At 47.5% G+C, this 21,203-nt stretch overlaps 1 protein-coding gene across 12 annotated transcripts in view; it reads right to left on the bottom strand.

Moving 5' to 3' along the window:
- Positions 1-932: 932 nt before the first annotated feature.
- The window catches only part of EP400 (E1A binding protein p400), a 107,516-nt gene continuing 87,245 nt past the window's right edge, over positions 933-21,203 (bottom strand). For 9 of the 12 annotated variants that reach the window (XM_043902142.1, XM_043902153.1, XM_043902146.1 and 6 more), the window contains 10 exons: positions 20,628-20,676; positions 20,436-20,545; positions 17,896-18,103; positions 17,595-17,782; positions 15,736-15,954; positions 13,734-13,929; positions 13,246-13,370; positions 11,617-11,763; positions 5,955-6,032; positions 933-3,919 (listed from right to left, as the gene is read on the bottom strand). In XM_043902142.1, the coding sequence (XP_043758077.1) occupies positions 3,647-3,919; positions 5,955-6,032; positions 11,617-11,763; positions 13,246-13,370; positions 13,734-13,929; positions 15,736-15,954; positions 17,595-17,782; positions 17,896-18,103; positions 20,436-20,545; positions 20,628-20,676 (1,593 nt within the window). In that variant the 3' untranslated portion in view covers positions 933-3,646. The remainder of the gene's footprint in view (positions 3,920-5,954; positions 6,033-11,616; positions 11,764-13,245; positions 13,371-13,733; positions 13,930-15,735; positions 15,955-17,594; positions 17,783-17,895; positions 18,104-20,435; positions 20,546-20,627; positions 20,677-21,203) is intronic. The other 3 variants (XM_043902143.1, XM_043902154.1, XM_043902150.1) reach the window with 1 other exon arrangement.

Here is a 21,203-nt window from a genome sequence, read left to right as displayed (position 1 = left end):
CCTTTTCTACTTTGCTCATAGATTTAGCTCCAGGGCCTTGAAAACAAATTGCCACATGGTATGCTCAATAAATGGAGAAGGAAATGGCAACCCACTCCAGTACTCTTGCCTGGAAAATCCCATGGACAGAGGAGCCTGGTAGGCTACAGTCCATGGGGTCACAAACAGGCAGACACGACCAAGCGACTATTTACTTTATGCTCAATAAAGGGATTCTCTGGTGGTTCAGACAGTAAAGCCTCTACCTGCAATGCGGGAGACCTGGGTTCGATCACTGGGTTGGGAAGATCCCCTGGAAAAAGAAATGGCAAACCACTCCAGTACTCTTGCCTAGAAAATTCCATGGATGGAGGAGCCTGGTGGGCTATACAGTCCATGAGGTCACAAAGACACGACTGAGCAACTTCACTTCACATGCTCAATAAACATCAGCTGAATAAACCAATAATTTTCCATCTCTCTCATTAGCTTTGATTTTCTTAAAGAAATGAACCAAGTGTTGCTTTTTCAAAAAATATTTCCATCACTAGTGATAAAGCTGGCATGCAATATGCTTCAATAAATATTTGCTAAAGAGGATAAAATAGGACCACAGCACAGCTGGGAAAACACTGCTACCGTGTACAAGGCAGTACTGGAGAACAAGAATATTATGAATAATAAAATGCACCAGGTCTTTCCTCCGTGTGTGGCTATGGAACACAGTGGCTAGGAACACATGGTCTCTGAGGAAAACATTGGTGATTTCACTGAAAGACTCCATTCCTTCTAGTTCCTTCTACCCTGCAGGGGAGAAGCAGGAAAAGAAAACTTCAGCTTCCAACACTACTTGGTTTCTCTGTATTTTGTTTTCACATGAATGAAATAAATATAACTAATATCTTATTTTAACTTGAACAGTAATTTTCTATGAAAGACAAAACAAACAAGCATATAAAAAGGTCAATTTATTATACCTTTTGTTTGGTGGGATATCAGTGCCCTTTAAAACCCTACTATTCAAGTACAAATGATTATGTTTACAAAGTATTTACAATTTCAGTCTTCTTTCTTTATATTTTAAAACACAACAGCTATCTGGACACAACAGTTAACAAAAAATCCTGAAGGTGGCAAAAGGGAAAGCCTCCGCCTGAGGCGGCTCACTTCAGTCTCCTGCTTCCCCCAACCCTCTGACCACCGCCCGGCCCCCACTAGAACAAATGTCTCTGAATCAACGAAAAACTAGGTGACTGACTTCCATGGTAGCCAATTCCAGTTTGACAGTGTTTGGCTGCTGTCTTTATGTTTTATGTTCTGCAGATTTCTTTCAATCATTACCACTGCACTGGGGGGAAACCCTGTTCTGCAAGGTAATGTGGGATTCTGCCAACAGTATCAATCAGAGGAAACCTGGAAAACAACACCCTAAACTCACACTTAAATATGGAAAGTTTAACCTTTAAAACAGAAGGTCAAGAAAACAATACACTGTAACTTTTACTTACAAATGACACTATTGAAGACTATGAGGTCAGTGGCAACATCTAGATGTTACTAAATTGAGTGATACCAATAAAACTATTTTCTCTCCCGTATCTCGCGACAGGGAATTGCGAAGGAAACTTCTTTAACTCACATGGTAAGACAGGGCAGGAGTTCCACACTGCAAATATTCAGACTCCAGTTCTGTTCTCTTAGAAGGCTTTTGAGAAACTTTTCTAAATTTCTCTTCTAGTGTTCTAGATTAATAGAGGACTTCTATTCAGGCAGCTATTCCTAGGATATTCTAAACACTCAACATTTCACCACCATCTACAAAGAGACCGTCAACACTCCATGAAAGATAAGAACAAAACCATCGGCTGCACAAATTAAAGTAAGCTGAAAAGGAGAATTCCTTTTTAGTTCTACACATTTGAGGATTTAAAAAAATGTAGAAACTCTCCTCAGCACCCAGCTATGAAGTATCTCCTGCACACAGTACTCTCTCATCACAGCAGGTACCAAAGCACAATGAACAAGTCAGAAGGCAAATTACAGTATTCTGTTTTGGTATGTTCAATTTATTGATATGTTAAATCCCTCCCACTTTCAACACCTGATTTTAACTTTTTTCCAAATTTCGTGCCAAGAAGGCAAAAATGAGCTGCTTAGTTGGCTTCACTAAGGTATCAATCGCCATATTACTGTCCACATAAATTGATGGGAAATAAGAAAAATTCAGGACAGAACACTTTCCTTTTTGTCATAAAAAGTGATATAAAGGGGGAGGAAACTGATTAAAATGAAAAATCTCTTGGTATGCTAGAACTGTTCCTTAGTACACAAAGACTTCACACAACCTGATCTCCTGGACCAAAACTGTAAAATATGCGCGGAGACAGAGCAGAGGGTGTCGTCAGACATGTGCCTTTTCCTTGGGTGGACACTTCCAGGTAAGCAGACATCATCACCCAACCAAGTCCACTGCAGTTGCCATAGTGGGGGAAAAAAAACCTAAAAGCAGCAAACACAGGGCCTCCTCTCTGCCCCTCAACCATGGGGCTGCCACCCCAAAGAGCCTGGACAACTCCCTGCTTTAGGCAGAAACCCAAGCAGCCGATCTGCTCACAGATGAGACATGACAAGTCTAGTATGAAGATGCCACCACATCCATTTCTGTAGATTATACCTGTAGGTGCATAAACACACCACCTGTACATAGAGACTCCTCACCTCCGCAGGTCATGGCTGGGCTGGGCATGAGAGCAAAGAGGAGATGCAGGCTGCCTGCCCTCAGTGGGCATCTTGCCCCACCCTGCACTCAGCAGTGCCCTCTGCAATGTGACGACCCTTGCACAGCACTCTGGGCCCTAAACAACTCCCACATAGGAGCCTCACAAAGTCTTTGGGGGAGCCTCACAAAGTCTTCAGGAGCTGCCTCAATACTCTTAAGTCCAATTACAAGTTCATCCAAAACCTGGGAAAATACTGTGGATGTACTAGGATGGGAGCAGTCCCAAAGGTTCCGTTTACATGGAAACTGGTCACTCTAGGGGAAGCCACACCAGTGCTCTTTGGAATGAAAATTCAACCTCAGGTCACTTCCCTTCAACACCAGCTGGGGACACGTTATGAATGTGCTTCGATGTCTATCAGTACTAAGTCTCTCCTTTAAGGGTCCAAACAAGTCACATTTTAGGAGGGAGGGAAAAAACCATACTAGTTTTCTCTGAGATGACCTACCTTAGATATTAGACAGTTTCTCTCCTCTCGAAGGACCATAATGTGTTTTCAATTAGGAATAAAGAACCAAACAGAGGCAGATGCTGTCAGACCACGTTTTAGCTTCATAAGGTCTACTTTATGACTCACTGCACCTTCCAAATGGCTGCTTACAATGTGCAAAACACTGTACACTAACAGAGAAATTCTAGCTGGCTTTCAAGACCCAGCACTATTGCTCAGGAGGAGAAACTAAAGGTAAAACATCTAGCAAAGACTGCCACTGTCACTTTTTCAGTCAGTTACGTAACACAGAAAGGGTGTTCGCTGAGGATTGCTACTCCAAGTGCTGAACATCCCACAGGACCCAGTCCCAGGGTTCAGTAAATAAAGTCTATCCCGTCTCGGTGGGACGGTGGAACACACAGGTAGCCCGCCTGGGGCTGCCCCTCTGTCCCAACTAGGGGCATGGAGGTTTGGTGGGCGTCTTTAACCTGACAGCAGGGACCCTCATCTGGAGCTTGGGCTGCTGGTTCGGGCTGTCGGAGGCGGCTGGCACCTGGGCAGGGGTGGGGACGCCCGGGGTCTGCAGCTGGGCAGCCGCTGTGGTCACCACTTGCTGCTGCATGAGCTTCTGCTGCACCACCTGTGCTGTCGCTGTCACCGCAGGGATCATCTGGACCTGCTGCCCAGCAGCTGTCGCCTGGGTGAGGGTCACAGTCTGTGGGGAAGCCTGAGCCAAAACAGAAACACACAGTGTAGAAAATGCATGTCAGGTGACACACAAAATTAAACATTCTTGGGTACGGGAAGGAGGGGTGTTTAGAAACTTAGCTAGCACGAATGCATCTGTGAAATGTAAAAACTACCCAATATATCAAAATAGGACCTCCAGTTTCTAACCAAACAAAAGTCAGAACACTGAACTACTGGTGCTTTCAGGCTAAAAGTGGATGCCTCTGGGGAAGTGCACAAGTCGACCACTGGGGACTGACAGTGCTGGTGCTCAGCTTCTAATACCATTTGGTTTTTTGAAATCTACATGTCAGTGTGATTTTGAACAAAATAAAATTATTTTAAAGCACTGCTTTTATACTACCACATTTCTCAGCAGTAAATAAAATGGTAAGAACCCGAAAGCTAGGCTCTGTTAGGAAGGTGTTAGGTTGGTGCAAAAGTAATTGCAGTTTGGAATTGTGAATTTTAAATCATTGTACTAGGCTCAAACACATTTTTATTAGTCAAAATAGGAACCATTAAAATCAACACGTTTTGCCAATGGGAAGTAAGTTTGCTTATTCTTGTATCATAAAAATCTGTGCTTCTGGATTCAATGAATTCCTGAAAAGCATTTTCTGCATCCTGCTTGTGGTGAAGGTGTTTTCCCTGCAAAAAGCTATCAAGAGGTCAGATGAATATGGTGAATGAGGCAAAACTTCACAGCCCAATTTGTTCAACTTTTGAAGCACTGGTTGTGTGATGTGCAGTCGGGCGTTGTTGTGAAGAATTGGGCCCTTTCTATTGACCAATGCCAGCTTCAGGTGTTGCAGTTTTCAGTGCATCTCATCGATTTGCTGAGCATACTTCTCAGATGTAATGATTTTGCCAGGATTCAGAAAGATCAGACCACCAGCACACCACCAAACAGTGACCATGACCATTTTTGGTGCAAGTTTGGCTTTGGCAAGTGCTTTGGAGCTTCTTCTTGGTCCAACCATTGAGCTGGTTGTCGCTGGTAGTCGTATAAATAATCCACCTCCGTGGCACGTCACAGCCTGATCAAGAAATGGTTTGTTGTTGTGTACAGTAAGAGAAGACAGCACTTCAAAACAACGATTTTTTTTCATTTGCAGTCAGCTCATGAGGCATCACTTATTGAGCTTTTTCACCTTTCCAGTTTGTTTCAAATGCCCAGGGACTGTAGAATGGTTGAGGTTGAGTTCTTCAGCAATTTCTCAGGTAGTTGTAAGAGGATCAGCTTCTATGATAGCTCTCAACTGGTCACTGTCAACTTCCGATGGCTGGACACTCCGCTCCTCATCTTCAAGGCTCTCACCTCCTTTGCAAAACTTCTTGAACCACCAGTGCACTGTATGTTTGTTAGTAGTTTCTAAGCCAAATGCATCACTGATACTGTGAGTTTTCTTCCCTACTTTACGACCCATTTTGAATTTGAATTAAAAAATCACTCAGATTTGCTTTTTGTCTAACATTTCCATAGTCTAAAATAAATATAAAATAAACAGGAAGTAATGTCATTAGCAAAAAACATAAACTGAGAACTGCACGTTAAAATAATGTATAACGCAGCCACATTTATTAAGAATGTATTCCGATATCAAACAGCAAATTTCAATAATGCAAAAACTGCAATTACATTTGCACCAACCTAATAAGTCCTGGTTGCTGCCTGTATTATTTCTACTTCTGGACATAAGGTCAATACAAGCAGATTCTCTTTTCTTTGTTCCCTAAAACTCATGTGTGGTGGCTTCAGCTGGCAGGACACACCTAAGATTACTGGCTCAAGGAAGAAGCCCAGAAATGAGCCCCTTCTGTGTACACATGACACTGAGTCTGAACATATCTGTTCAGGCTTTTTCCTGCCAGATTAACGATATCAAGTGTTTTCCCTAAAGTTAATTGCTTTTTCTGTACTATGAAAATGACAAGCAGTTCTCTAGGAATTAAAATTCTGTTTCCTCAGGATGAAATCAAGATCTCTCTCTGTGAGTATCTCCCAGGTGGCTTTGGTCTCCGGATCCTACCTGTTGGGAAGCAGAGGCAACCTGCTGGATGCTGGCCACGGGTGTCTGCTGTTGGACGACTTGAGGGAGTTTTGCAACCTTGAACAAAAGGAAAAAAGCCAAACACAGAGGCCGAATCAATGTGTGCATGAAAAGAGATTTCTCACCCTTTTTCTCCTTCTCAGCTCTTAATGCAAAACAAAAAACAAAAACAAAAAACAGCGGTTAGACGCCACAAAATAGCAAGTCTCAAAGTGTGCTTACCTGGAACCCAGAAAACTGGTTATTGCACTTTTGCACTGAATAACAATTGTCTTCCTAACCTGTAATCAACTGTAATCTGAGGCTCTATTGGTCTCATAGTTCAGTCAGTCACATTTTTCTCTTACTAAAAATTTCTGGAAGCTTATATGAGAGAATTAAATGGAAGATGGAACATTTGGGTACCATTCCAGGTGTGCCTCCACTGTGAAGTGCCCTGGACCAACACCACGGTTCAGCCCTAGTCTGGAAATGTGCCAAAAAGTGGTTACTTCATCATTTTTCTTCATCACAACTGAGATATTCCTCTTTACAAAACAAAATTTTCTACCTAATGGTCACTTATTGTAAACCTGCATATCGTGCTGTCCTGACACAATAAGACAATTCAGGCCACCTGTCTACTCAGGGCTTCAGGGACATCGGCTCAAAGAAGCAGAAGGGGCTCCTGAGTGGGCAGCTGCTAGGGGCCACGGAAACCCCGCTCAGGCCTCTAACTGGTAGAACAGGGATGAAAATAAGTCTTGCCCAAGGTAACTCTAGATAAAATGTGAAATTATATGATGTACTTGCAAATAACAAGCTCCAAGTAAATATGAATTCTCACTAAGAAATTAAAATTAATCAGAAGGTGTTTACTATAACTTAAGTCAAAAACTGAATAGAATTTGCTGAGATCAAAGCAACTCCTGACTGAACCCTGTGTGCTTCCTCTGACAGGAAAAATGGGCAGTCAGCTGCTATAGCACATGGACCACAGCTCAGATGGGCAGACACTGGATATGCTGAGATGCCGTGGATAAAACTAAGGCGACACCTATTTTTTGTTTTTATTTTACCCTAGCCACTCTTTATTTTTTTATTGGAGGATGACTGCTTTACAATGCTGTGTTGGTTTCTGCCATACAATGATACGAATCAGCTGTAACTATATAAATATCCCCTCCCTCTTGAGCTCCCTCCCACCCCTCCCCTAAGGTGACATCTCAAATGCATCAATAAACTTACAGATAGTCCAGAGCTCCCAGTTCCAAAATCTAAGCAAAGAGGGGAGACCCCAACCATGACAAGGCTCCCAAGACCCTGTGCTGCAGGTGAAGCCTCAGACGGGGTTTTCACCACCCCCGGGGTGTGGCAGACAGGAGATGCATCCAAACACGCTCTCAGGAGGAGCTGACGGGAGGGCCTCATGCTGCCCCCTACAGCTGCAAGCCTGTCACTCAAAGGATCTGTGAGGAAGTCACCTGTCTGAGGCCTCAGTGCTGGGCCGGGGAAGAGGAGACACAAGCTGAGAGACCAAACCCTCAAGCCACAAGCTCATGTGGTCCTGACTGCACCCACGGAAGCCTAGCAGAAGGAAGAACCTACCTTCCACCCAAACCTCAAAGCCTTCCCACAAACAAGCTTCAAAGGAAACTGGCTCACAACAAGACAATTTCTATAAAGACAAAAACCCCACAGTTCCTGAAGCAAGAACAGTGGAAAAGAAATAAGTAAAATCAGATGAACCTTGACTTCAAATAAAGGAATTACCAGACACGCACAAACTAGTATGCAGCTCTGCACAGCCTGAAAACATGGATGTGAACAAGAAACTACAAAGACCAAGCAGATTTGAGATAAAAACAAACAGAACTTCAAAGAATAAGAATAAAATACGTATCACCAAAATTAAAATTCAATGGGCAAACTTTTAACAGATTAGACCTAACAAAAGGGAAGATCATTGAAGTGGGAGACAGGTTAGAGGACATTCCTCAGAACACAGCACAGAGAGACAGAGAGAGGAAAACACAAAGACTGAAGGTACATGGAGGGTGGGAAATGGAGCGGAGGTGGCATCCACCGAAATAACGGTTGGTCAATGCCCAGGTTGTTCCAGGAGATCGACAGATACCAAGCCAGGGCATCATGGCATTCATAAAACACCCAAGACAAAGAAAGGCACTTTCCAAGTGGTGCTAGTGGTAAAGAATCTGTCTGCAATGCAGGAGACACAACAGACGTAGGTTTGATCCCTGGGTCGGGAAGATCCCCTGGAGAAGGAAGTGGCAACCCACTCCAGTACTCTTGACTGGGGAATCCCACAGACAGAGGAGCCTGGCCGGCTACAGTCCGTGGGGTCACAGAGAGTCGGACATGACTAAGCAGGCACACAGAGTTTCTTTGTACTTTGTTGCTACAGGAGGTGTTTGTCCAGGTGCAAGTATTGCAGCAAAAGGCCCCAAGTCCCAGCCTGTCTCAAGACCACCAATATTTCTCAAGCAGCAATTATATGCAAGACACTGGGCTCAATGCCGAGATTACAAAGATGAACAAAGACAAAGAAAAGATCTCAAAAGGAAACAAAGAAGAAAAGACAAGTTACACAGAGGCAGTGACCTGCTAGACAAACATCTGATTTCTCATCAACAACAAAAGACCAGGAACAGGGACAGCTGTTAATGTGCTGAGAAAACAAATGTTCATCTAGAATTCCAAACCAAGCAGAAGTATCTTTCAGGAACAAGAGTGAAATAACACGCATTTTCAAACACTATAGGAAAACTCCAAAGGATGGACTTCAGGCAGAAGAAAAGTAGTTTTACATGAAAAGTGACAATGAAACAGGAGAGAAGGAAACTGTGTGATCACAGCACATGTGGGCGCAGAGGCTGGCAGCAACAGTGTGACAGACCAGTGCTCAGAGCAGAGCCGAGAGGGGGTTTGCACGGCTCTTTCAAAAGGTGCACCTGCACATGGACATTTTAGGATGACCACTTCAGAGAACCGAGAGAAAACATGCAATTTTCAAACACATAGAGTAGAAAAAAACAGAATGACAAAAATAAATACATAAATGGAAGAAGAGAAGACAAGTAAGGCAGGAATGAGAAAACAGAACAAGCTGAAAACCCAAGCAAAATGGAAGTTAAAGGCCACCCTTCTGGGTCTCGCCACAAAGGCGAGCAAATCTGTCACAGGTAAAGGACCAAAGCTGAGATGCAGGACGAAGGCAGCGCGGCAGCAGCCACCTGACCATTTCTGACATACGTGTGAAACAGGGAAAATGAAAGAGGGAAACATGCACCAGAAAACTGTAACACAAAACAGGTGGAGTTCTCAGTTTGAGGCAGAGCAGGCTGCCAGACCAAAACAGTACTTCAAAGTAATAAAATTAAAAAGTTTAATTTATGTGTAACTAATAATAAAGGGCTTCCCAGGTGACACTAGTGGTAAAGAACCAGCCAGCCAATGTAGGAAACCAGGGTTCAATCCCTGGGTCAGGAAGATCCCCTGGAAAAGGAAATTCCAATTCATTCTAATATTCTTGACTGGAAAATTTCATGGACAGAGGAGCCTGGCGGGCTACAGTCTATGGAGTCGCAAAGAGTTGGACATGACTGAAGTGACTTAGCATATACACAATAATAAAGAAAATAGAAAGGAATATAAGGAAAAACAGATAAATCCAAAATCAGAATGGGAAATTTTTTTCTTCCAATTTTTGGACACGCCATGTAGCATGTGGGATCTTAGTTCCTTGACCAGGGATTGAACTCATGCCCCCTGCATTGGAAGCATAAAGTCCCAACTACCCGAGCTCCAGGGAAGTCCCTGAATGGGAGCTTTTAATACACCTGTCTCATAATTGACAGAATAAACCTGACCTGGAGGTGACAAAGGGAGCCCACAGCCACACCCCGCACCACCACAAACCACATCTCAGCACATTTCCCCTCAAGGTCAGCCCTGGGCCAGGGCTGGAGTGTGAAGAGCAGCGGAGGGTTTGGCTCAGGTAAGGCTGAGGGTCAGGATGGAACTGCTGTCCCAGGGCTGGAAGAGGAGTTGCGGTGCACAGGAGGGTCTCAGGTATTGGATGTGCACACCTCCAGAGAGCCATCCTCAGGCAGCTGGGATGAAAACTGTGCACGAGGCAGGGGGGTAGACACGACTTCTCTGGTTGTCCAGTGGTTAAGAATATACCTCCCAATGCAGGGGATGCAGGTTTGATTCCTGGTTGGGGACTAAGATCCCACATGCCCCAGAGCAACTAAACCCAAGCGTTACAACACAAGATTCCAAGTGCCGAAACGAAGGCCTGCCGCAGTCAAAACACATAATAAAAACAAACAAACAAAAACCCTGCGAAGAGTGGCAACTGGCTACAGATATGAATCTGGACTCATCAGCAGAGATGGGCTCACAGCCTCAAGACTAGAGCGACCACGAGGACAGAGATGCAGACAAAGGGTTTTAAAAAAGACAAAACACCAAACAACTAAAGGAACAAGAACTTGTAGCCAACTAGATCGAGAAGGGAATTTTCTTACGCGCTGAAGGATGAGTTTAAAAACCCAACCCTGCAGAATGACCATAAGGAAAGAGACGCAGCCGAGCTGCCTGTCTGTGCCTGCCCTGCAAGCCCTCGTGAGCACGACGAGGCAGGGAGAACGGGAAGGAGGAAGGGGAAGGCGTCGCCACCAGGACTTAGAGGTGACAGTGTCAACACAAATGACAAAAGAACAGACTGAGGCTGCAGGATTCAGAAGTCAACACACACAGTGCCTTAGAGACACATAAAAGAGAGGGAACCTACAGCAGAGCACCAGAAAATGCTATTACTCAGGAATAAACCCAGGATAAGCAATAAGATTCTTATGGAAAAAACATCAAGAAACTTACTTGAAGGGTCTTAAAGAAGATTTAAACAGTAAAGGGTGTCTCATGTTGGTGAATCTGAAGTCAAGGCTGTAGAGATGTCTATTCTCCCCCAAACTGATCTACAGGGTCAATGTAATTCTAACAAAAACCCCATCAGTTTGACTGTGGTGTGAACACTTAATATGCTGACTCAAAATTCAGAACTTCTGTTCGTAAAGTGAGTGAGAAGATACTCTACAAGCTGGGAAAAGTGTGACACAGACCCAAAGGTGAACACCAGGATGTACAATTGCACTGGGAAGCCCCGAACAGGCTCGTCCCTTGCAAGGGGCCCTGACAGTCAGCAGATTCACCAAGGACAGAATCACACGGCTGCTAGAGGAAGGCAGACAGCAGGCCAGGCCGGCAAGGGTGGAGGCCAGGGGACTGCACAGCACCTCAGCGGTGTGTGTGCCCAAGCCCCACACCCTGCCCCAGACATTACATGTGGCGATTACAGGCAGGACCCACAGGATGTGTGACACTGGGCTGGGCAGCACTGGGAGCAGCAGAGGGACAGAGCTCACGAGCTCCTGAAGCACCGGGATGACCACGAGCCCTGGAGGAGCCTCACCGGCACAGAGGCCGCCACTGCAGTGGGACCTTAGCACGGCCCCCAGGCCACACTGTGGGGCCTCACTAGCTTTTCACGGGGTGCTGATCTGTGGTGTCCCCTTGTTCTGCCTCCGAGTGCCCGTCCGCCCAGTCTGCTGTCAGCCCACAGGCTCCCCCTGCTCACCTGGATCTGGGTCTGCACCTGCTGGGTCCCGGCCAGCTTCTGGGCCTGGGAGATGGGTGTGGTGAGAAACTGGGTTTTAAGGGCTGGCTGGGTGGCGTAGGTGACCTTCTGGGGTTGGCCCTGCGCAGCAATCTGCTGTGCCGTGATCTGAGGAAAGAGACCGCCCAGGGTTAGAGCTGCATCCCCGTCTCAGAGCCGCCAGGCCTCCTCCTGGGCCCTGCCTGCCCCCAGGTGCCCACAGCATTGGCCACCTCAGCTCCCGGCCCTGCCTGCCCACTGCCCCCACCCCCGGCACCCAGTCCTGGGTCACTGCCTCCTCTCCTGGGAGGTCCCCTCACAACCCAGGCTGGGCTTCATCTCCACATCCTCTTCAGAACCGGGGGCCATGTCAGCTTATCAGGTGAGTGAGTGAGTGAGTGAAACTGACAAGACAGGAGACACACGTGCATAATTTCTCAAATCTAATTTTATGAATTTGGCATATACGCAAACATATTTAGGACAGATAGAAACAAACCATATGCACAATCTTTGTGCCTTCAGTCTGATTTTTAGCTTTCCCTGCCAGAAGAATTTAAAACTATTCAGAAAGTCATGTGTAATATACGACCATATATTTGGTTACAAAGTCACCTCCATGAATAAACATTTTTAAGGTCTCAAAAGTCTTCTTTCAAGTCATATGAACATACAGACCAGCACTTTCCTAAAGCCCTTCTTCTCTCTTTGAGACGTTGGCTAAGCCTCCATGCTGACCCTGCCCAGCACTCTCCACCCATAAGTCGCTTCATTTCTCTACGTGTCAGTTTCTGAGAATGGGTGCCAGCGCCCACAGAGCCCTCAGCACACAGAGGGAATGTTCCAGCTCTGGTTCAGAAAACACAGAAACAGCATGCAGTTCAGTATCAGCAGTCAGAAATCAGCGTGATGATACATCATCTGTAGGCCAGGCTTCATGCCACCGGAAGCAGACAAGGCAAAAGCCCTGGGAAACACAGTGCCTCGCACTCTGCTCCTGCTCATCAACACGGGGCCTGCAAGTACAGCCCCAAACCCCCACCTCCAAGGAGGCCCTGCTTTTGGGAGCTGAATCAGCTCAGAGCTGCTTCCCAGCCTTCTGAGTCAGGGTATCATCACCACACCAACGACACTCCTCTCGCAGTACCTTTGCCCACTATCTCTCCCCTCCCTCCATCCATCCTCTGAGCGTGAGCGCCAGCGTACACACACTCTCTCAAGCAGACACAGTCCTTGCCTGGCCTCTTGACAGCTCGACAGCTATGGCCTGGCTCCATCTGTCTGGTACATCCAGGTGTACCCTGGTCACACACCATGAGCTACACCTGTGTCCTAGAATCCTTCTGGCCCCTCCCCAGTTATGCAATTCCATAGACCGAGTCCATCATGGTTGCCCCCACAAACCTTCGGTGCATAGGGGTCCCTCTCCCCCTAGGACAAACCCCAAGACCATCCTCTGTGCTGCCCAAGCCCACCACCATAGGGTCTCCTGTGTGAAGAGGCCAGGCAGCCAGGCAGGGCCCGTTCAGGACCCTCTCCACCTCTGTGCACCCAACGCTTGGCAGCAGGGCCCAGCTCAAATGAAGAGGGGATGACTAGGGACCCCAGTACCTTCTGCTGGACAGTGGCAGGGCCTGGGGCAGCCTGCGGCTGGATGGCCTTCTGCTGCTGGACGGCTTGCTGCTTGAGCTTCAACAGCTGCTGGACGTGCACGGGCTGGGCCACAACAGTCTGTCCTGCGAACACCAAGCAGATCCTTTAATCACGAGCACCAGGGACGAACAAGGTCTCAGGACTCACACTGAGTTCAGCTTTAGTGGTTTCTATACAGAAAACAACAGTCTGAAACGGTGCTGAGACAAATAAAGCCATCCTTTATGACTACTTTAAATGTTTCTGGGTTCATAATAACATTCAGACAAAGGTCTGGGAAGTTGAGAATGTTAACAATTAAATCAAGGGACACCTCTGCTAACACACAGTGACACTCCCGAGGGGGCTAACGGCCATGGCTGCTAGAAAAGGCTTGTCAGCCCCACTCAAGGCTGTAAGCAGAGGGTGATGTGGGGGGGAAGCGAGGGGCGGTGTGAGACAGGCACCTGCGGCTTTCTGCGGCTGCCCGATGGCCACACTGATCCCAGCAACGTTCATGGGCAGGGTTGTGACGCCCGGCGAGGAGACCACAGCTGCCGGCACTGACACCACCGGGGGCTTCGCCAGTGCCACCTGGGCCGGCTGGGGCGCTGGGGCCTGCATCTGCCCTTGGGCCTGCAGCTGTGAAGTGGGGACCCGGGTCTAGACAATGAAAATAATGGGAGAGTCCAGAGATATTCAGGATTCCATGCATCTGCAAACATTTCCCACCAGAGGTCAAGTGGTGAAAAACTGAAAAATTTATGAAGGTGCAATGTGGTGGTCAGCTAAGGGAAAACATCTTGCTGTGGGCTGCCTACGACCCCTGACCATCACCAGGCGACGCGGGGAGTGGGGCTCAGAAAGCCCCACATGTGCCTGGGCACACCGCCACTCAGCCACGGCGCCTGTCCTGTCCCACAGTGCGCGTGCGTCTCTGCCTCGCCCTCCACCTCAGAACCTCACAGCAGCCCCAGACTGCCACATCTCCTAGTCTCATCTCCTAGTCCTTCAGCAACAACCCTGACCCTGAAATTAGTGCCACAGCCTCCCAAGGGCCACCCTCGGTCCCCATCTCCTGAGACTTCATTATCACACTGCTTCCAAACACTTCTTTCCTTAAGTTGTATTTTTAAAAAGGAAAATGGAAATAGACCTGTTTTTACATGTACAAAAACTCAGAAAAAGAACATATGTCTTATCCATATGGCTCACTGGGGAAGTGTATAAAATGAGATGAACTTTAGGTATTTTGTAATCTGAGTCTCTTCCTTTTGTAACAATCCTTTTTCGAAGCTGCATACTATTCACCGTGTGCATGCTATACAGTCTATTTAGTTGACTCTTTAGCAATGGCGATTTAACTCTCTCCTAACATTCTCAATACAAGTTTGTACATTTATCACTTTGCACTTGTTCTATTATTTCTTTAGAATGTAACAGAAATAGAATCACTGGGTAAGATAACGTGCACATTTCTTAGCTCAACTGACTAGAACTCTCTCCAGAGGGAGCTGATTCCTGCCAGGAAGTCCCATTCAAGGAATGGGCTCCCCAACTTGGGCTTCAAGTGTGATTACTACTCTGCTCATTTGAATTTGCATTTTTTGTGAACACAGGCAACACCAAGCTTGCTCTCACAGTTTTTATCCACTTCTGTCCCTTCTCTTACAGACTTAGAGTGAAGCACATGAGAAGCAGAGCCTGGACTCCCAAATTACAGCTGTGCTGTGGGTGATGAGTTGTAGGATCTGGGTGTTACTAAAGGTGTGTGACTTGGTTTCTGCACCTGCAAAATGGAGTTAACATCACAGCACCCACTCCCACCTCAGCACCAATCAGCTGACAGGCAGAGAGGCTCAGGCAGCACCCAGCCCAGAGCAGGGTTCCTAGTGCTAGATGTCACCAGGTGTGACAGAGTCTGGCCCACCGGACACTCCCTCAATTCCTGCTGATTGTGACTGACCACCCCAGACACCACTCTCTCCCCAGCATCATCCCCTCCTTCAGAAATCTCTGATGTCTCTCCGTGCCCCCAGAGCACTGCAATCCCTGAGCCTGGCTCTGGGGCCTTGCTCGCCCCTCTGCCTCCTGCAGTCTCCCCCACCTCCCCTCTGCCCAGCAGCACTGGCATACCTTCCACGTGCCAGGTCTCATGCTCCCCTCATCCCCCATGTAAACCCTGCTCTCCCTCCATGGTCTGGCTTGCTCCCCTCCTCCCTAACCTCTCAGGCCACCGTAAGCTTTGTGACACTGATGTTCTGGAAGGCATGACTGTGTAAATGTTTCCCATACATGTGCTGTGCTTCGCCCTCTCCAAGGAGAACTTAAAAGTTCCAGGGGAAAGACCATGTCTTTACTTGTCACTCCACCATCATACCTGCAAGGGCCTGAGCAAGCAATAACAGTTCAGTTAAAACGTTAAGAAGACGCTGCTCTGGAAAAACAAGCGTATCAACGGGAACTTACGAGCCGGGCCACCTGGAGGTTGGCCACGGTGGTGCCCGTGAGCAGGGCGCCGGGCCTCGGGGCCGTGACCGTGGTGAGCTGGGGGCTCTGCTGCTGCGTGGGCTGCGGGGGCTGCACCTGCACTTGAGCCGTTGGCTGCGGGGGCCCCGCTGGGGCCTGTGCTGGGGGCGCCTGCTGGGGCAGCTGCAGTTTCTGCTTCTGCATTTTGATCAGGTGTTCCTAAAACCCAGATAAAGTAATCTTTTCATCAACATTAACTGTATTCCACTTTGTATAAATCTCGGTTTTCAGTTACTGTTCTACTACCCATTAAATATTGAAGAAAACAGTTGCTACTGTCTGCAAACAATCCTCCAGGCCTTTGCCAAACATTTTTTAAATGTTTGTTTATCACTGAAGAAAACTAGCAACAGTGATTCTGACAGATCAGCAAATCTGTAACAAAATTTCTAGGTTCTGATCACTCATAAACAAGTTAATTTAAATCTGCAGTACCATTAAAAATATTCTAAAAGTCTTAAAATCGTAGTCCTTCTTGAAATTTTAAAATGTATTATAAGCAGTAGCTCTAAATTTTGTATTCCAACTGTCTCCAAATGAAAGTTTAATTGATAAATAAACCCATGTCTTTAAAAGAAGTTGAAATAACAAGATAAAAATATTCTAGGGAATAAAAATTTTTTAGGAAAACTGATACTGAGTTATTCATTCATGACTATCAGATCTCTTTCAAGATGCTGAAAAAGAAAAGGACTTTGCAACTGGTTTAGGAGAAGGCAGGGAAGAGAGGAAAGGAATCAGGTGCATGAGTGGGTCAGCGGGGCTCTGAGCAGCTGAAAGCGGGGAGCAGGGCACTAAAGGCCCTGCCACTATAGAGTGGAAGGAGCAGGGAGGTGGGCAGGGGAGGCAATAGCGTGGGGAGCGGCACAGACCCGCTCTGACAACTCGCCCCTCTTGGGCTGGACAACCCTAATTCAGCGCTGCCCATCAGCATTCCGCAGCAATGGACATGCTCTGGAGCTGGGCTGTCCAATGAGATGGTCACAGCCACGTGTGGCCTTGCACCCTTGAGCTGTGGCTGGTGTGATGGAGGATGGAAAGTTGAGCCTGGTCACATTTTGTTTCTGTGGTGTGCACGCGGGTGCCCCTCCAGGATGAAGTCCTGACTGGTGCTCGCAGGTCCTCAGGGTCCTCCAGCACCCTGGGCCCCTCTATCACCCACAAGGGGCAGGCCCGAGGGCAGGTACTTACTGTGGCAGCTCCGACAGCCAGCTGCAATTCTAAAATACCATCTTGTTTCTATTACATACGTTTTTCTGACTCCTTTCTATGTTGAGTATTAATGCTTTTCCATTTGTGGCAGTATTTCCTTTTAAAATGAATGTGTTTGGTTGTATAACAGCACAGGTGGTACAGAGAGTGGCAAAATTCAGGAACATCAGTACTCAAATGACTGACACTGAGAAACGATAATGCAAATGAACTACTCCTAGAGAAACCAAGTCTTCACCACCTTGGCTCTTAAACTGTAGAGGAATGCTTTTCACCAACATTTTCTCAGGCTGGGAAAAGGGTCCAGTGGCCTTCAAGTTCTCCCTGGAGCCTGAGCTGCTGCACACAGCACAAGCAAGCAGGTGGGAAGATCCATCTGGAAACAGGGATTAAGGCCTCAGAGAGCTGGGAACAAGCTGGTCACATGATCATGGAAGCGGCCCTGTAGGCAAGGTTGTTTCTCAAGACAACACACACACACTTCCCACACAAAGATGATGGCAGGTTGTGCAGAACACATTCTGAATGACACAACACAACAAGGCGTCATCACACAGCGGGCGTCAGGGTTTCTCGAAGATGCTCACCGGTGTCAATTTGCCCACAGCCTTGATCTGTGCTGGCGACTGGGCCTGGCCTTGGATCTGCGGGACCTGCACCTGAGAGGCCTGCTGCTGCTGCTGCTGCTGCTGCTGCTGCTGCTGCTGCTGCTGCTGCCGGAGGAGCTGGAAGTGTGCGGGCGTGATGGTTTTCCCCGGGAGCTGGACTCCTGTGGCTGAAGAGGTTGTCTGGTGAGACCGCAGCCCCCCAGACACACGCACGCACGCCTGAGCCCTCAGGAGCTGTGAGAGCAGGGAAGGTCATGTAGGAAACCAACCCTGCCTTTACCTTGGGACACCTGAGTCACCAAAGACCGGGTCGGGGTCTGCACGGGGGTCAGGCTGGTGGTGACCACAGCCGAGGCTGTCACTGAGGTGACCGCTCGAACACCCTGAGTCGGCGCCAGGGACACCAGGTCGGATGTGGCCGTGGCTGGGGAACCAACTGCTCGAGGCTGGGTGTGGACCACTTGGGCAGGAGCAGAGCCTCCGGAGGTCTGGAAAAGGCAAAGGGAAGAGAACTGTCAGGCTGCTTCGCGATACTCAAGACTCTACAGTCATCGGGTGAAGAAAAAACGCCACAAAACTCTAAAACCTAGAAAACGAAGCCTTCTGACAAAGTGCTGAGAGACCTGTGAGGGCAAAACCTGTGCCCTGGGCTACAGCAGGTGGCAACACGCAGATAAGGAAGATCCCCTCCCCCGTCTAACACTTGCCCTGTGCCTATCCAGGTGTCCTCACTCGAAAGACCTTTGGTTTCCAAGAAACCATCTAGATGCCCATGTTTATCCCTGCAAAACACACCAGGACCCTACTCTCCATGCTCATCCCCAGCTGGGCGTGGAAGCTGCAGCCCTGAACCCGCTCCCATCCACTCCAGGCCTCGTGGCGTCCCAGCTGAAGCAACTTCTCAGATCTCTTGTCCATTAAAAAAAAAATTATTTTGTCCACTATTAAAAGTTGTTGCATCAACAACATTAAAAGAATCTTGCATCAACAGTAAGAAAATCAACAACTTTTTATAGTGGACAAAATATTTTTTTTATATAATTTATTTTGGGCTGGTGTTGGGTTTTCATTGCCGCGTGGGCTTTTCTCTAGTTTCAGTGAGCGGGCTTCTCATTGAGGTGGCTTACTCTTTTTTATTTTCAACATTGAGGTGGCTTACTCTTGTGGAGAACATACTCTAGGACGCACAGGCTTCAGTAGCTATGGCACATGGGCTCAGTAGTTGCAGCTCCTGGGCTCCAGAGCACAGGCTCAGTAATTGCAATGCAAGGGCTTGGCTACTCCACATTGTGTGGTATCTTCCCAGACCAGGGATCAAACCTGTGTCTTCTGCACTGGCAGGAGGATTCCTTACCACTGATCTACAAAGGAAGCCTGGAAGAATCTTTATATAATCTAAATACCAGTTCTTTCTCAGGTACATTTTCTATGCCTTTAATTTTATTAATAATGTTTTCCAAAGAGCAGAAATTCTTGATTTGATGATGCTTCATTTATTAATTTTTTCATAATTCACAAGCTTTTGGTATCTTAGGAAATCTTTGCTTAAACCAAGATAGCAAAGATGTTCTATTTTTCTTCTAGAAATTTTATAGTTTGGGCCTATGACCCACTTTGAGTGACTTTCTATATACAGTACTAGTGAAACAGGTCAAAGTCCATTGTACGCACATGGCTCCGCAATTTCTCCAGCACCACTTGTTGAAAAGACTGTCCTTTCTCCACTGAATGAACTCTTCCAGCACTTTTAGTGAAAAGTAATCAACTATGTACATGTGGGTCTATTTCTGGACTCTCTATCCTACTCCATGGATCTGTGTGTCCATCCTTTTGCCAACACCACGCATCCAGATCACTACCAACAACACCTGCACAGCACAGACATTTTTCAAAACTCAAGAGGGGCCTTCCCTGGTGGTGGTGGTGGTAAAGGATCCACCTACCAATGCAGGGGACTTGGGCTCAATTCCCCGCTCTAGAAGATTCCACAGGTCATCTAAGCCTGTGCTCTGCAGCAAGAGAAACCACTGCAATGAAAAGCCTGTGCACCACCACTGGAGAGTAGCCCCCGCCCGCCACAGCTAGAGAAAGCCCTCGCATAGCAACGAAGACTCAGCGCAGACAAATATGTAAACTTTTAAAAAAGGCCCAAGAAGGATAGTACTCTATTTGCCAAATGCACGGCTGACTCTGAAGCTGCTTCTTCTCACTCGGGGCACATGTTGTCTCTAGGTCAGTGACTAAACTGGAACTCAGGACATAAATGTAAACTTGTCAATTTCAGTTATTCACTTTTTCCTTTTATGGTGAAACACCCCACCCAGCAGGTGTGTCTGCTGGTGACTGCCCTGTCTTCTGGTTTTGTGCTCAGGGGTTTTGCCGCTTTGCGTCATTCCCTCTGCCCAGGTCTGGCCCCTTCTTGCTTCCTACTCATGGGCTTAGATATCCCAGAAACCCACCACCCCGCCTTGTGCCCCATCGAGCACCATCCACTCCTATACTTGTGCAATGGCCACCATCCACTCCCAGGCTAACCTGTCACTACGGTACATGGGGTACCCTATCCGTTTGTCAGAGACATGCTCTCACCCCCTTCCTTCTCCTGGAGTCACGGTGGGGGATTTCAACACCCTCTCCCTCAAAAAGAACAATATGGAAACCATCCTCTGCACACCTGAATGTTCTTGGTATTTTATGAAATTCAGACTAGATCAGTACTTTCTATACCAATGGAATTCTTTTTTTAAAAAACCAGACAACTTTGGCAGCATCCTAGGTCATGCACACCACCCAAAACACCCAGGAGCAGGGACAACTCACAGTTAAGGCTCCAGGTGCCACGGGCGAAGCCAGACGCTTGTTAATGGACTGGAAGGTGGCGGCGGGGACACCGGCGATGGTGTTCACGATCACATTTCCACTCACGGTGCCTGCAGACAGAGAGGGTGTGAGGCAGGAGGACAGGAGAGAACTCACCTCCAGTTGTGGCATCTTACCCGTGAGGCTTCTTACCCGCGGGCATGCTCGTCCCTGTGACAGATGTTTTGATGGCTCCTGCCTGCTGAAGGAAGGAAACCACTTGAATTTTAGGTCAAGTTCTCCCCTGTGCAGATGCTCCAAAGCCTTCCATTTCATCAGGATAAAATTCAAAGTCTTAACTGCGGTTACTCAGACCACGTGGCCAACTTTAGCCCCCCTCTCTCCCCACGTGCTCCCCACACACCTACCCATTCTCCCACCTCCTCCCACACTTCTGGGTCTGTGCCTCAGTCACCAAGCTCCAGCCACACTGATCCTTTTAACCCCATACTTGTCAAACTCAGGGCCTCTGTGCTAGCTATTTTCCATTCTTCTCTGACTAGTGTCACTTGGCTATAGGTTAGGGGCCAGCCCTGCACAAAGTCTTCCTGACCACCTGCCACTGGGCAGACAACAGCTCTCACACCAAACAGGTGCTTAGTTTTCTGAACAAGGAAGGACAGAGCTGCCCAAGTGCCCATAAAAACACCACTGTGGCAAATGCAGTAAAGAACACGGGGAGGAAACGACTTTATGTAACAAAGCCATCCCACGCTGGGCGGCGGTGTC

Source organism: Cervus elaphus, chromosome 5 (assembly GCF_910594005.1).
Source record: "Cervus elaphus chromosome 5, mCerEla1.1, whole genome shotgun sequence".
NCBI classification, from domain to species: Eukaryota; Metazoa; Chordata; class Mammalia; order Artiodactyla; family Cervidae; genus Cervus; species Cervus elaphus.
This window is presented reverse-complemented; position numbering and strand designations above follow the sequence as displayed.